General features: G+C 39.9%; 1 protein-coding gene across 3 annotated transcripts in view; it reads right to left on the bottom strand.

Moving 5' to 3' along the window:
• The window catches only part of parga (poly (ADP-ribose) glycohydrolase a), a 32,339-nt gene that overhangs the window by 5,396 nt on the left and 11,390 nt on the right, over window positions 1-15,553 (bottom strand). For all 3 annotated transcript variants that reach the window (XR_006828389.1, XM_046070932.1, XM_046070933.1), the window contains exons 10-17: window positions 13,800-13,879; window positions 13,624-13,684; window positions 12,463-12,538; window positions 9,701-9,848; window positions 2,903-2,981; window positions 2,640-2,748; window positions 1,566-1,671; window positions 149-277 (exon numbers count right to left, since the gene is read on the bottom strand). Coding sequence is in view for 2 of the 3 variants with exons in the window: in XM_046070932.1 (XP_045926888.1) it covers window positions 149-277; window positions 1,566-1,671; window positions 2,640-2,748; window positions 2,903-2,981; window positions 9,701-9,848; window positions 12,463-12,538; window positions 13,624-13,684; window positions 13,800-13,879 (788 nt within the window). In the remaining variant the exon portion in view is untranslated. The remainder of the gene's footprint in view (window positions 1-148; window positions 278-1,565; window positions 1,672-2,639; window positions 2,749-2,902; window positions 2,982-9,700; window positions 9,849-12,462; window positions 12,539-13,623; window positions 13,685-13,799; window positions 13,880-15,553) is intronic.

The raw sequence follows: 15,553 nt of genomic DNA, 5'->3' as shown, positions 1-15,553 counted from the left end.
TATTATCACCATTCCTGTCCATTATGTAATTTACTGTAAGAGCTCAACAGAGGCAGGGCTGACAGGATAATAACGGTGTGAATGCAGCATGGCCAGAAGTTCCAATTCCCATAAAATCCCCCCCAACTTTTTTTGTTATGTCTCTTACCCACAGTTACTTTTCTCTTGGTGAGGAAAGTATGTATTTCATGAACATCTCTCATGAGCTGAGCATCTCCAAACGTGAAGTACGCCACGTCTCTCCCAGCCTCTGCCGCAGCCATCAGCTGAATCAGCGCTGAAAAAAAAAAAACAAAAAAAAAACAAAAGAAGAAGTAGAACGCTAAAGATAAATTCGGTCAACAATAGTATATTAGCATCATTAGTATCCTTCAGTTTGAGAACAAAATCATAAATGTGTAATTGACCACTGAAAATAAGCTCAGGAAACTAAGTAATTGGTCTATAAGCTGGATAAGGTATGGCTTCGGGCAGGAAAGAACAGAATTGACAGGGGCAATTTGTATCAGAAGAGTAAATAATCCACCACTGGTAGCACAGCCTCATCAACAGCACTCAGTCTTTTAGCCCTTGCAAATGAGGTCTTAAGACTTTTAAATATTTAACAGAATGGATATTGATTACAGATTAACAAACACAAAACAAACCATCATTTGTGAAAGGTCTGTAATCTTTACAACAACAGCTCGGTCTTATGTAACCACCACATCTCAAGTCAGCTCCAAGACTACAACGTAAAATACAGTTAATGCCTTCTAAAAATACCAGCTATGCTAATTCCAGGGCTAATGGGCAAGGGTCCCCGGAAGCTAATATCATCCTCGGGGACTTTGTCCAGTGGATCTTTTCATAGCGTGGTGCAGAGGAAATTAGCACCTTCAGCTCTAAACAAAACAGCACACAAATATACCCATGTTACTCCAATCTGCATTCATAATGCAGTACATTTATGTGGAGATGTGTTTTTAAACACAGCAGAGCCTCCATGTATCTAGGTGTAACACAGAAGAAGCTCATTTTGTAACTAGCAGTATGATAATTGAATTTAATGAAAATGTGTCAAGACTTTAACCAGAAGCACAACTGGTTAACATTTTCAGTGTGGCATACTCAAGAGGACACTAAGGGGCCAGTGCTTATGAAGAGTGATGTTGTGTAAGCCCGCAGAGACCTGCATCAGCCTGGATTTATGGTGTCCCTCCCTGTAATCAATTGCCCTTTTAATGGAAAACATAAATGTGTGTCAGCTGATCAATAAATGGAGGGAAAGAAGGGGTGAGTGATACCCTGGAAGAGCTACTAATTGACCAGAGGTGTCTGAGAAAGAGGCATCTGTGACTGTGTCGTACACTCCATAACCAGGAATGCTGAAAGTTCTTCAGCAGGAGCTACAATGGCAAAATTTGAATTTAAGCAACATTATGTATCTGCTAACCTGTATCAGCAGTGCCATTTCACCTCTTGTGTCTGAAAAATGATTGATTTCTTCACACTTGTTGCTATACACACACAATCTTCTCCTTCCACCTATTTGGATGCATGTTTGTAATTCATGCCAGTGATACCTTTGAGTCGTGTGTCTCCACCAAAAGCTCCACAACCCCAGTTGCCTGTGGCCACTGCAGAGAGGTGCTTGCTGTTGGCGTTACTTCTGTAGAATCCACAGTATGCCTGGGGTAAATGTACAGGGAGAAGGAGGAAGGGAAGGAGGGGAAGAAAACAAAACAAGAACAACTTTTTTATGATCTACTTTTGTAATATGTTAGAATTTAAAACTGAGATTAAACTAAACACATACACCCCTCCCTTCAATGCTCCTTCAGAATCACACACACAAAACAGACAGGAAGCGGCGATACAGAGATATTTGCTGATTTTGACAAAATGTGTATTGTAATGGATTAGAATCGCTGACTGCACCTTTAAGTGTAAGCCTCAGGTTGAACCATGAGCACATTTTAAAAATCCAATAAAGCCTTTGTAAGTGTACACACTCGCAAAATATTCTGCCTTATTCCTCAACAGAAAAGGCTGTAGTAAAGTAGAGTACCACCACTATAAATATGGGTTGTGCAGTACTAGTTGTTGGTAACCCTGAACTAGATTCAGCAGTGTTACAGAGGTTGCAACTAACAATTATTTTCATAATAGATTAATCTGTCAATTATTTTCTATAATTAATCGAATTAGTTGTTAGGTCCAGAAAATTGTGAAACATGTCACTCAGTGACTCTCAAAGCCCAAGGTCTTCAAACGTCTTCTTTTGTCCACAACATTCGGTTTATTGTCGTAGTGGAGTAAAGAAACCAGAAAATATTCACATTTGAGAAGCTGAAATCAGAGAATTTGGACGCCTTTTCTTTAAAAATGAACTCAAAGCGATTATCAAAACGATTGTTTATTAATTTAGTTGACAACTAATCGATTAATGGACTAATTGTTGCAGCTCTCATTACAGATCTCTGAGCATTGAATAATACCAAATGTAAAGGTAATGTCTTTGCAGGTGGTACCAAGATTTTAGTCGAAAACATTATAAAAACCAGCATTATCCTATCTGTCGCTCACTGACAATAACCAAGGACACGCCTGTTTGAGAAATGTGTAATAACATATCAGCCAACTGTACTCTCTCTCACCTTGTTGAGTTCTCTGATCATCTTCTCAGGGAGAAACTGCTCTAAGAAGTGCCTGTATTTAAGAGCATCAATGGCCACAATCTCTGTGCATCGTCTCTGCCAGTCATCCCTGAAAATGAAAGAAAAACAATGAGAAAAATGAGACTGATAATGAAGAATCCTCAGAGCTTTCTTCAATGTTTACTGATAGGATAAAATATTTTTCGTTTAAAATATTTTAAAAACGATCCCAAAATAAATACTACTATGTGAGGAAACATTACCTGGGAGTCTCATCTTTGTGGCTTTCCTTCCATTTGTAACTCTCTGCATAGCCAGAATATTTACTGTACTGTTCAGTGCCTGCAAAACAAGAAAGGAAGTGGGGAAATAAATGACACGCAGCAGTCAGAGCGCACAGCAGGCCTAAATCTGTTTCAGCGCCTTTTCTCTTAAATCAAATTTAGTGCTTTCTATGCTCTCTATGTGAGTACACAGTATCAGCTTGTATTGGATTGTCATAAATAAGGGCCATTGATTTAATAAGTAATCCGCTTTGGGGTTTGAAATGAAAAGTTTTCAGCCATAATAGGAAGAAATGGTTAGAACAGAAGAAGCTAACCTTGGCCACATTTGCAAAATGCTTGCAAAACATGAAACATTACGACATTCATTAACTGACAGTGTAACACACCTCTGTTACCAAGACATTAGGCCTTTTGTGTACTGATATGTGCTCAGGGTTAGAGCTCAAAAGATTTCATAATTCGTCATTACAAATACAGCCGTGCTCAAAATGATGCCTACATACAGTATGCATTAGGTATGAGGACGTTAAACAGCACTTCAATGCAGAGCAGGAGTTAAACATGTGATTAAAACAAACAGCCTTTCAGGTTCTACTGTATGCACTGGCAGGATTATATGTGCTGCTAGCAGAGCGAGGCAGTTTTTTAGTTCACAACAACTGGAAAAGTATTTTAGCATGACATTTAGCGTTGTAAAAGTAATGCTAAAAGTCTTTCTTTGAAAGTATGTCTTGAAAGGCAGTAATTAAACACTGCTTTTACTTTCTAATAATTCACACGATTTAATTTCAAGAATGCATCATCTACCAATACTGCAACTGTAAAACAAACTTGAAGTCTAAGCGTGAATGATGACTTTTTTGTGCCTTTCAATGACAAAGTATGACTCAAGCTAATGGCCTGTACTACAGCCAGGATATAAACCAACAATGACAGTACAAATGGGCAAATGAGAATTATGTTGCTAAGTAAAGCCTTGGCTGAGTGAACAAAAAGAAGATTTATTTTAAACATCTTGCGCCATCCAGCCGGTCAAATTAAGTACTTTCTAGGACACTAGCGGCTCCTAACGTCAAACAAGAGGCTACCCATATCTTGGTCTCCATCAACAGAGCTGTCCTCCTCCTTCACCTTGATCCTATTTATCTTGGCAACCGCCCATTACAGCCTCCTGGCAAACAGGCTTCCATCATTAGATTACATCGTGGCCCACTACCTTCTGATCTGAAAACGCCTATGGACAAAAACTGATGTGAAGTTCCAAATGCATTGGAAGACCCGGGTTAGGACACCTCAAAAGACAAAGAAATGTGAATAACTAGACAGAAGAGAACAACAAAGATAGAGAAAGATGACTAGACTTAAAGAGGAAACACTACAAGGAATATTCTGCAAGGTTTTAATGAATCTATGGCATAACTGGCCCATTCCATTAGTGGAGCAATGACCTTACTTGGGCTATAAATTCCTTTCTGCCCAAATGTAATAAAGTTAAGTGGAGAGGAGGAGGAGGAGGGAAAGAGGGATGGAGGCGGGAAGGGGGGGGGGGGGGACCACTGAAGGTGACTTGGAAGAGATGGGAGTTTCAAAGAAGATAATACGGTGCCATACAAGAAAGACAATGCTTGGCTTGATGAGAGGAAGGCACTAAACAAGACAGAAGTCAATTTTAACAATGACCAAACAGAAATGGCTACGTGTGTTTGTATTGCATTTTGGTGGTATTACCAGTGTGGAGTGTGTCTCTAACATCTGCTGTTAGAACCAGCCTATGAGCAACATGCAACGTATAGTAGATAGATGGTGCCAACTCCTAGTCTCTTCATATTTTGTTTGTTCATGTGTTTGTCTTATTAGTTCAAAGAAGACTCCACCAACAGAGTTAATCAAGTCAAGTGCAGACATTTGGGAGCACCATTTATATTTGAGTTTCTGCACGCAAAGCTAAGTTATAATACATGTCCTCATGTCAAACAGATGGATTTATCAAACCGGATAATGATGCCTCTCATGTCAAAGGCAAATCTGAAGACTAATTTAATGCTCCAGTGAAATACAAGCACCAAAACAGGACATGTGGATGTTAAATATTTGTTTTGACAAGCTAACTTAATAAAGTGGCAATAAAATAAATATGATGTGGGCATGATTCAACTGACTAATTCATCAATTAAAGCCATTTCTAAATGTGGTGAGGGGGCAATGAGATAAAACGTGTGTGTCCAGTGACACTAAAACCAAACCAATGAAGGTAATGTAGGTATTTGAATTATCATGTATGTATTGGACTGAATTAAATCTTACAGACATTCACATTGTGTCTACCGCTACATTTATGTTATTCTTTCCCATTTTTTGCCATTAATTGCACGCAGACTTCCAGTATTAAGTAACTGTCCCAAAGCTTTTAATCTGTGCTTGCCCTTAGTTGACCAGTAGTGGGCGAGGTACTGCTGTGAGGCAGAAAAGGTAGGATGGCCAGAAGAGGCGGAGGGAGGCGAGTGAGAGGGCAGAACACTTGGACAGGTTGACCGAAGCAGAGTGAGTTGGAGGGTGAAAAATAGAGCAATTCTGCTGGAGAGAAATGAGGGATAACTGGGCAGTCCCAAGTGAATCAATGCAATGGATTTACCATCGGGCTGGATGAAAGGTTTAAACACAGCGCTCAACGAACAAGAGAGAAAATAATGTCAACAAAACGACACTAGTTTAGCCACCATTAACTGTAATACTAGAAAGGCATGTGAAACACAGTTGTGTGGTTTCAATAGGAGAAAGAAGCAAGACAACAAAATACCAAGGTTTCCACTCTTTTCTTGAGATTATTTTCCAGGGCATTTTTAGTGATAATCAAGCTGGTATGACATGACATACATGGATCGCGTCATACATTAATATGTTTCTCTCTGTTAAAGTCTGATTTTAAAGAGTCTATGGCTGTAACTTATCTATGAAATCATCTATTACGTGACAAATTCATCTAGCCTTGTTTAGTATTGCCATTATATATTTTTTTGCTTCTTTTGGAAAAAACAATCTTGTGTTATAAGCTTAGCAAGTGTTTTTCTTATGAATTACATTTTTACAACTGCTGTCTGAACACCAATAACTGAATAGCCTCAACACAAATAAAAACCTACAATTTTGCCTACAGCATTCTGTTGAACCATAGCTTTCTAAAATCTGTGGTCCTTAGCCCAAATGTACGTCCGTCGGACCACTGTCACAACGCCACACTTCACAACAAACTTGGTGTATTGATATGCAAGTGTAATACCTAACCCTACTTCATTAACCTAACCCTAACTAACCCTTCTGAACCAAACATGTTAACCAATTTAACATTATTCATAACAGCTTAAAACAAGTCAACGTTAATCTATTAACCTAATAAAAACTAATAGGGATGCACCGAATGTTCGGCCACCGAAATTAATCGGCCAAAAATAGCAAAAGCACTTTCGGTGTTCGGCCTAATACGTCAAAAGACCGAATAAATTTTATGGAACTACGTTGACATGTCGGCAGTGTGGAAGCATTTTAAAGTGTCCTTCTGAGAAGGCGATTAAGCTAGCCGCACCTACATTTGGAGTGCACACGTATTCAAGCCATTATGGTAATGTTAGATCAGTTGAAACGTACCAGTGCGAGCTAACAGGCAGGTTCGCGACTTTATCCTGTGATCGTCTCTCTTTGCAAAGACAAGTGTTGCAGTATAAGAGTCCTACCTGAAGAGAGGCTATGAAGTCTTCATGTGGCACGATACAAGAACCACATACAACATTATTTATCAAATTGGGTCAGACCTGATGAATTCAGAGCGAGGATACACATGTGACCACATCCGGTTTTCAAAATAAGGTACATGATGGAAAAAAGTGCAAATGGATTATATTCACAGAAAGTATAAAACATCTTACATGTGTCCATTAAAAGTAAATGGACACATGTAATTTACTTTACTGGACCCTCTCGGGCCTGGGACCCACCTACCATAGTCTCTCCAAATTCTAAAAAGCACATTTTGACTATTTAATTTATGCAATGGTAAAAAAAAATAAATGCAAAGGCAAAAATGTCCAGACCACCCAGCAGTGGCTAATAGTTACCTTTGGAAGATAATGCAACTTACATTACATAAGAGTATTCAGTGTTGTAGCACCACATATCTGGACATATTGGTTTTCTGTTAGGACTGATCCACAAGATGCTACTGGGAAGCAGCAGCAATGAAATATACAATGGCAACTATGGCACACTATCTCTCTCTACAATGTCACCAAACCCAGCACATTGGCCCTCATTTATCATTCTTGCATAGAAACGGGCGTATATGTTGGCGTAAGATTATGCTTAGACTCCTCTCACCGTGTGATTTATGAAGCTGTGCGTACCTTTGAAATACCTGCCCTTGATAAATGCCGCGGCTGAAAACGATCGTCATTAGAATAACACGCCCCTCTATATTCAAGTTTCCGCTTCCCCCACGCCCTCATTTTACACCAATGGACACACGGAAGACGGCAAAGAAGAGGAACTTCTCCGATGTGGAGATCGACACCATCACCAGGGAAGTGGAAAGCAATAAAATTGTTTTATTTGGGAGTTTAAAGAGTGGGATTACAGGCGCCAACAAAAACAAAATATGGACCCAAATTACAACTTCTGTTAATAGTGTGAGGGTTGAGAAGCGCAGTCCAACAGAGGTAAGAATGTTTTATTGCTTAATATAGACCAATATTTATCAAGTTAAGCATGCATTTTCTTGTTCTTTATTGTAGGTGAAAAAAAAGTGGTCCGATACAAAGATCGCCACAAAGAGGCGCGTCTCGGCTCTGAAGAGGAGCCAGAGTCAGACTGGGGGAGGCCCACCGGATCACATTAATAATTGCATGACAATTTGTAATATTATTCTTATGATTTTTATTATTAATGACGCTTATTGTTATTTAGAAGAATGTCGTTATTATTATTTTTATTATTTAAAAGAAGAAGAATAATGTCATTTTTATTATTTTGTCAGTCTGAATAATTTTTTGTTGATTGAAAGCCTTTCACTACTGAACCCAGTCCGTGCGCACCTGTTGGGCCTAACTCTGAAACGTCAGGTAAAGCGCACAGGCTCCACTGGGTATTGCTGAGGCCTGAGTACAGATTTATCCTAACCTTCATCCATCATTCTGTTTAAATGCAGTTATAGTTTTTGCGTTTAAGCGGCTACAATTCCTACTATTGCGACATCAAGGGATGATGCTTACATTTTGTTTAATGCAAGATATTAGTCAAATGCTGAGCAAGAAAAACATAGACAAACCATAGACGTGTTGCTTTAGAAACGTTTTATTATTCTCTTCAAAATGTCGAGAAAAGCAAAACACTGCGGAAAAAAAAATATATAAATAACATTCGATGGCATTTTGAATGCGCATTTGGGTGCTGACTTGTGGCTGGTTCCGTGAATCTGCAGCGTGCATTTTTCCGTTTTTAGGCAATAATATAGTCAGTTTGACCTGCAACTTTTATTTGTGTCACAGCCTATTTTTGTTTGGATATACACTGAAATAAAAGCAACCCCAAATAAACTACAAATGAAGGAATACGTATGCCTACAAATCAAATGCTTTGGTAAAGTCACACAAATTAAACACTGAAGTCCATGTTGCACAAAAATAAACACTGAAGTTCATATTTACTATGTTGTTGTTGATTTATTTATTTTTTACAGTGGGTCATAATATATCATATAGGAATTGTATCTGCGCATTTCCGCACTAACTCAAAACTTGCGTACATGTACACCACCTCCTGAGCTGGTGTAGGATTTCAAACATCCATATTGATAAATCATAAAGTCACCGTGGTTTTGTGTGTACTCTGGAAATTTGGTGTACGCACTTTTCATAAATGAGGGCCCTTATGAGCAAATAAGCACCATGCCAAGACATGTTTCACCCTAACCATGTGCTACAGCTACTCCTGGGGGATCCCTGTAGCACTCTTAGGCCAAGAGGGATATGTAAGAGTGCTGTGGGTCTGCCCAGGGGTCTCCTGCCTGTCTCTAAGACTTTTCTAAGAGTGAGATTGGGCTCTCTGCGAAGGAAAATCATTTCAGCCAGTGGTAGATGCAATCTTATTCTTTAGCTCATTTACTGCCCAGAGCTCATTAACATAAGACAAGGGCCTTCAGGCTCAGCTCCTTTTTCACCACAACAGTGTGGTACAATGGCTGAAACACTGCTGATGCTCCATCTTAACCTCACTACTGAAGCAAGACCCTGTGATACTTACTCCCCTTGACTTGGGGCAGCAACTTTCTCAAAACCTGATTCACTGCATTTCCAGATAAAGGAAGTGCGCTGTTGACACCCAACTTATTCCTTTCATACGCAGTTAAACAGTCCCAGTGTGTGCAAGAGGTCATGGTCTAATAAAACAAAAACTACATCATTTTCAAAAAGCAAAGAGGCAATCCTGGGGTCACCAGACATTCTCATCTTGTCAGATGCATGCAGAGATTATGCCTATAAACTAAAAGAACTAAAATGTCTTTAATTTCATGTGCCATGACTTTGTTGAACTGTTTAATGACTTTTAGCAAAGACAAGGAAACCAGGACTAAGAAAGAGATTGAGTCAAATGAAAGATCCATTTTTGAAACATTGAGATCTGGATGAAACAAGATAAATGTGTTCAAAAAGCCCAGTAATAAATTCCATACAAAGCATAACATGGAGGCTGTAAATCGTGTGAGTGTGCATGTGTATGACAATGTACCGGTGATGATGAGGCATTCATTCTGTTCCAAAGCTTCTGTAAAGAGGCGAGAGACAATGAGTTCAGGGTTGATGAGGAACCTGATTTCTTCCTGCACCAGTCCATGTCCTGTTACTCCTCCACCTACAAGCCTGTTCGCAAAGTCCACCTAGTGAAACAAAAGACAAGAAACACAAGAGTTAACCAAAACAGCACAATCCCTCAGGTCCCAGAAGTTATGTCCTCTTTCAAAATCGCTCTTAAACATTCTTGAAAATCTCAACTGAAGTTGTGCATAAGGCTGTCGTGATAACCGCAACGACCTCTGTAACGGTTGAAGGATGGATCGCCATGGGCTGTACGTGACCAGACTTCAAACTCCGAAGCTGTTAAGTGTTGCCGTGTTTTGTGTTATTTTACTGTTTATTTTAATGGTTAGCTAACTGGCGTTAGCAGATTGCACGGCTAATGTGGCTAGCACGCTCTGCGATGTTTGACTAACGTTTTGATCCTGAGGGACAGTCCAGTCCAGTACCTGTGGACAGTAAGCCTTATTTGAATCTCCAGCTGTTTTTCATGTTGCTTTCTGTGGAAATTTAGTTATAACGTTACTACAGCGCAGTGGTTAGTTGTGGATAACCATTGTGCTCCACACCGGCGCGCGTGCAATCTGCAGTATATAAATTGAACCGCGGTGAAGTTAGTTTTAAGTTGGATATTCGACAGACATTCACCCAGGATCAGGTGACTGCTTCTTACTCAGTTCACCCAGTGTCGGCAGTGTAAATGCGGTTAGCTCACCTCCGATAGCTCGCTTTTAACCACCGGGGGTCATCTTAGGGACCAAAAATAAATTACAATTGTTAAAACAGTGTTATGGGAAAATCATAATTTATTTCAATAGCTTCCGTGTCCGTGTGATCCACAGACATCAAACCAATGCCAAACTGTAGAGCTACACTGCAAATCAGACACACCTCTTCATGTGAGATTTGAGTTCATATTTTATAGGAATATTTATTAATATTTTATGGAAGAAAATGCCCCTTTTTTCAATAGCTTCCATGTCATGTGACCTACCGACTCCAAACCAATGCCGAATTTTAGAATTACACTAGGCAAATCACACCTCTTCATTTTAGATTTGAGTACTTGTTTTATTTTAATATTTATTAATAACTTATGTAAAAAACTAAGCTTAAAAAAATTAATAAGCTGTGTAAATTGACTTGATAGACATGCCCTGAAGGTAATGATATAGCTACGTCTGAAAAAGACACGGTTAATTGACCGTCAATGTTGTTGACTAGCACGCAGCAGCTAGCTTGCTCAGACCATAAAGCTGCTGTTAGCGGCTCGCTGTGCAGTGAGGTGACAGATACAGACACTCTTACTCTGCTAAATGGCACTAAATTACTTCATTGATGAAAAAATGCACACCACGCTGTTGAGCCCCAACATATTGCCGCGGTGGAATTTACTTCACCGTGACAGCCCTAGTTGTGCATGGTGTTCAAAATACAATGCGATTAGCTAAACCATATATTCACAACAACAAAAAAAATAAATAAATAAAATATATATAACTTCCGTGATCCGAAATGTTTACACAACTATTGATTGGATTGCATGAAATTTGGTATTCGTATTCTTGTCTCTCCAGGATAAATTGACATGTCATCTAGCATTATCATCAGGTCAAAATTTTTATTTTTAATTATTTTGTTTATAACCAAATACCTACAAAACTAATGATATTTACAACAGCCTCAGCTGTACTTTATCAAATGTGAGCATGCAAGATCCTTAACATAGTAAACCGCATACCTGCTTAACATCAGCATGTTAGCATTGTCATTGAGAGCTTGTTATAATGACAACCTTAGCATTTACCTAACATTTAGCAAAGCACCACTGTGCACACAGTGCTGCTTGTGGTTATTTCTGGGGCCCCTGTTTCAATGGAGGAAATACTCTGATGTGATACTGGAGCTTCATGCCATGTGGCATGGAGATGAGAACAGTCCATTCAATCACAACGCTGCTATTTAAACAGCCTGTCAGGGGTGAGGGTTCTGCTCACTGGCCCACAGCTACATCAATCTGTGTGACAGTGAGTGTGTTTGTCTGTGCATGTGTGTATGTTTTCTTACCGGTCGCTCAACTCCCCACCTCCTTCACTGGTTCACCCCAAACCTCACCCCCCTTCACCCTTCAATCTCACCTCCTGACAAAATGACAGCCCACTCTGCCCTATTGAAACTCAACACACAGCCAGTGCCCAGCCTGCTGAGGTAGCCGTCAATCCGCCTGTAGGAGTCCTGGCCCACTGGGTCGCCCCAGTGCGATGGCTTCCCCTCGTCATCTTTTCCTCCATGTGCCTTCTTCTCCCTCACCCCAGGGTCTTCTCCTCAACCCTTGCCTCTCTGAGCTATTCAAGTGTATACATCAGTTGTCAGCCAGAGCAAAAAATGCACCAGCCATCCTTGGAACACTAAGAGTAGTGAGGAGATGGGGTGAATAGATGCAGAAATAGTCAATAACCATTCCAGGTGTATTTCAGATTTTCTGCAGGTAGTGGACAACTATTCAGACAAGCAGTAGAGTTTCTCTGACTTTTGAAGGCTTAAAGGAAGGCACGGTGATGGTCGCAGTCACGTTTGACCACAGCAGCAACTACTTTAACACAAAGTTTACAGTACCACTGTTACAAAATATTTTTGTTCATTATGCCACGTTGAACAAAGAGTTCTACCTGGCATTCAATGCAAAACTATTCCTACCTGCAGCATCCCGTATCCATCATCCTCAATCGTCCCATTACAAGTGATATGTAGGCGCGTCAGCTGAGTCTGGGAACTTGACAAAAAAAAAAAAGGAATAATAATAATAATTTAAGCTATGCTTTCAAAGAGTAATTAACTGTATTAACACAATACACTAATTTCATTGTTAAAGGAGTGATGAAAACAAGTGGTCTTGTTTGAATGTGAAGAGAATTTGTATTCCAAGGGGAACACAATTGCCAGTAAACTGGTCCAATGCTCTAGAGTTTCTTGAATGAAATAAATGAACACATTACTTTTGCTTTTAAGTTTAAAGCACCATCAGACTGGAATAATTTGCCTAACTCACTCATATCAATTACTTCTTTAAATGACTTCAAGACTTCTTTGCTTGCTTACCTCAAATGTACTTTGATTGTATTTACTTTCATTATTAGTTTATAGATAGACTGAGTACTTTGGCTATGGTATTTTGTCAGTGTTAACTGTGTGTATACCATGATTCTTGTAACAAATGTGAAAGTGTGTGGTTTGGGATTATGGGAGAGCCCTTATGTGTAATGTTGATTGTTTTGTGTTGTTGGATTGTTTAATTTATTACCATTGCTTTTTATGTATTTATGTTGATCTCTATGTTTTTGTCCCAAATTTTTAAATAAATCTCCTGAAACTTTTTCAGTCATTACTTTGTAGGAACATTTGACCATTGAAGCAACGTCTTTAATCTCTTGGATATGTTCTGCACATCAAAATATTGGAATTCACTAGCATTCTTCCTGGCAGGTTTATTGAGGCTTTGGGAGACTACATGGGAAACATTTGTGATTGAAGCCTGAGCTTTATCTGCGCACCACTCAGTCTCACAATTGCACCTGCTAAAAAGCCACCAGACAGCATGATGCTGCCATCATTATGTTTCATGGTAGGAATGGATGATGACGATGAGTTGTGCACGTGAGCAACAACGCAACTCTAATGTTTTTTGAGTTTACTCCCACAACATCAACACAGTTCAGATTTGTTGCAGACATTTTTGATACAATTTAACAAAAACTGGATTGTCTGTGTAAATGAAAAAATATATTTACTGGCCGAAAACATTTCATTTAAATTCATAAAATCATTAAATTCATAACATAGCAGAATAAAGAGTATTACCTTTCCCAGTTTGGAGGATTGTTCAATGTTTGTCTTGTGAATGTAACAAGACCCTTCGGCTCTTGAAAAAGGAGAAACAAATCATAATCAAAAACATTTTTATCAACTGAAAAACATGGACAGCATTACAGAGAAACAGTTGCTATAACACCGTGTGGGAGATGTTTAATGCTTACTGGTCTGTGTAACTTTCCTGAAGTAACACAGCAGAGTTTTCAATTTTTCAATTTTTCTTGGTGAAGAACCTTCAAATAACCTGAAACAGAAAGCAAAAGGGAATTTGAGATCACACAAGATATCTTTCCAGGGTGCTTACTTTGTTAAACAGACCTTCTTTAGACTCTCAAACATTTTAAAATATAGCTTTTTTTATATTAAATAAAATGTAATCTGTTCTCAGAATAATTATCTATAGCTCACTGCACAACCATGCTACAGCATGTCATGAGTAAGGTCAAGCTTTTAAGCTGGCATGATGTCTCTCCCATCTACCTCCTTTCTACTTACAATGGCACTGCTTGAGGCCGTGTCTCAGTTCCTCAGAGTTACCATAAAAACTAGGGTGGATGGAGGGAGAAGGGAGACGGGGAGACATAGAGAGAGACAGAGACGTAGACAGAGAGAGTGAGAGAGAGAATCGGGGACAGCTTAAATCACCCCATACTGGTGCTCTCCCTCCATTAAAAGCGATCAAAGCTGAGGACTAATCACAGTTTGGCATTCATTTTCCCCTCCCACCGCTTTCAGACCAGTAAATAAATAAAAACAAAGGTAATGCACTAAAAGGCTTCAGTGAGAAAAAAAAAAAGACATTTATTAAATACAGTTCCTGCATATGAAATGCGTTTTTCCTCACTATTTACATTCCTTACACAGTGCCTTACTCATAAGGTGTCATTTTGGGCGTGGCAACATGGCTCGCTAGCGCCCCCTACAAAGTTGGAAAAAATTAGCCCCTCGGCCACATTCACTCTACATGCACGAGGACATGTATCATATCAAGACGCACAAAAAAGCCTCAAGAACCCATACCCTAAACTCAACAGGAAGTCATCCATTTTGAATTTTTCGGCAATTTTTGGATGATTTACACACTCCGTACTTTAACAAACTCCTCCTAGGGATTTAGTCCAATCGACTTCAAATTTTTGCTGTGCCCTCTAAAGGCATTGACGATGAAAAGCTGTGCTATCTGTGAGTTTTCGTCGATGGGCGTGTCTGTGGCGTCAAAGATCAACTCTTCGCCATGACACAGGAAGTTGTTGTAACTTCAGTGTACATGCTCACATCTGAACAAAACTTTACGTGCTTGATAATTGTCCCGCCCCGAACACATCTACACACCAATATTAATTTATGTTCATAGCGCCAAGTGCTATGTAGCGCCACAAAGGGGACACAGGAAGTGATGTATAACACCTTCATGCAGCGTCCGAAGCGCGTAGCAAATTCACAGCTGCACCGGCAGAGCTCCAGAATATGCAGCTCGGCCACATCACACCCCGACGCGCTACACCTGCGAGGGCCCGCCCAACGCTGCTTGTAGCTTTGATTTAAAATGAGCCTTCGTTTTTGACTAAACTGTTAAAAACAGGTTTCCTGTGTCATTTTCTTCTCAAACAGAGGAAAACACAAGCTGAAGAGATATGTGTGCCTTCTTTCCTCCCCCTTGAATCTATCCATTACTTAACGGAGGACAAACCTTGACAGTTCTGCCAAAACAGCAATCAGCAGATTGCTTGCTGCTCTCCTCGTTCAAGACAGAGCGCTACTGTAGACGATAAGCAAAGTGACGGACACTCCCCCAATTACAGGGGGAGGGGGAGGGGGAGGGCCAGTAACGATCCCGTTTTAGACTGCACTGGTTGTCTTGTCTAATCTGCTCAGAAACACCAAGCCCCCCCCCCCCCCCCCCCCCCCCCCCCCCCCT

The sequence above is a fragment of the Micropterus dolomieu genome, linkage group LG15 (assembly GCF_021292245.1).
Source record: "Micropterus dolomieu isolate WLL.071019.BEF.003 ecotype Adirondacks linkage group LG15, ASM2129224v1, whole genome shotgun sequence".
Lineage (NCBI taxonomy): Eukaryota > Metazoa > Chordata > Actinopteri > Centrarchiformes > Centrarchidae > Micropterus > Micropterus dolomieu.
Note: the sequence above shows the minus strand (reverse complement) of the source record. Positions and strands in the feature narration are given on the sequence as shown.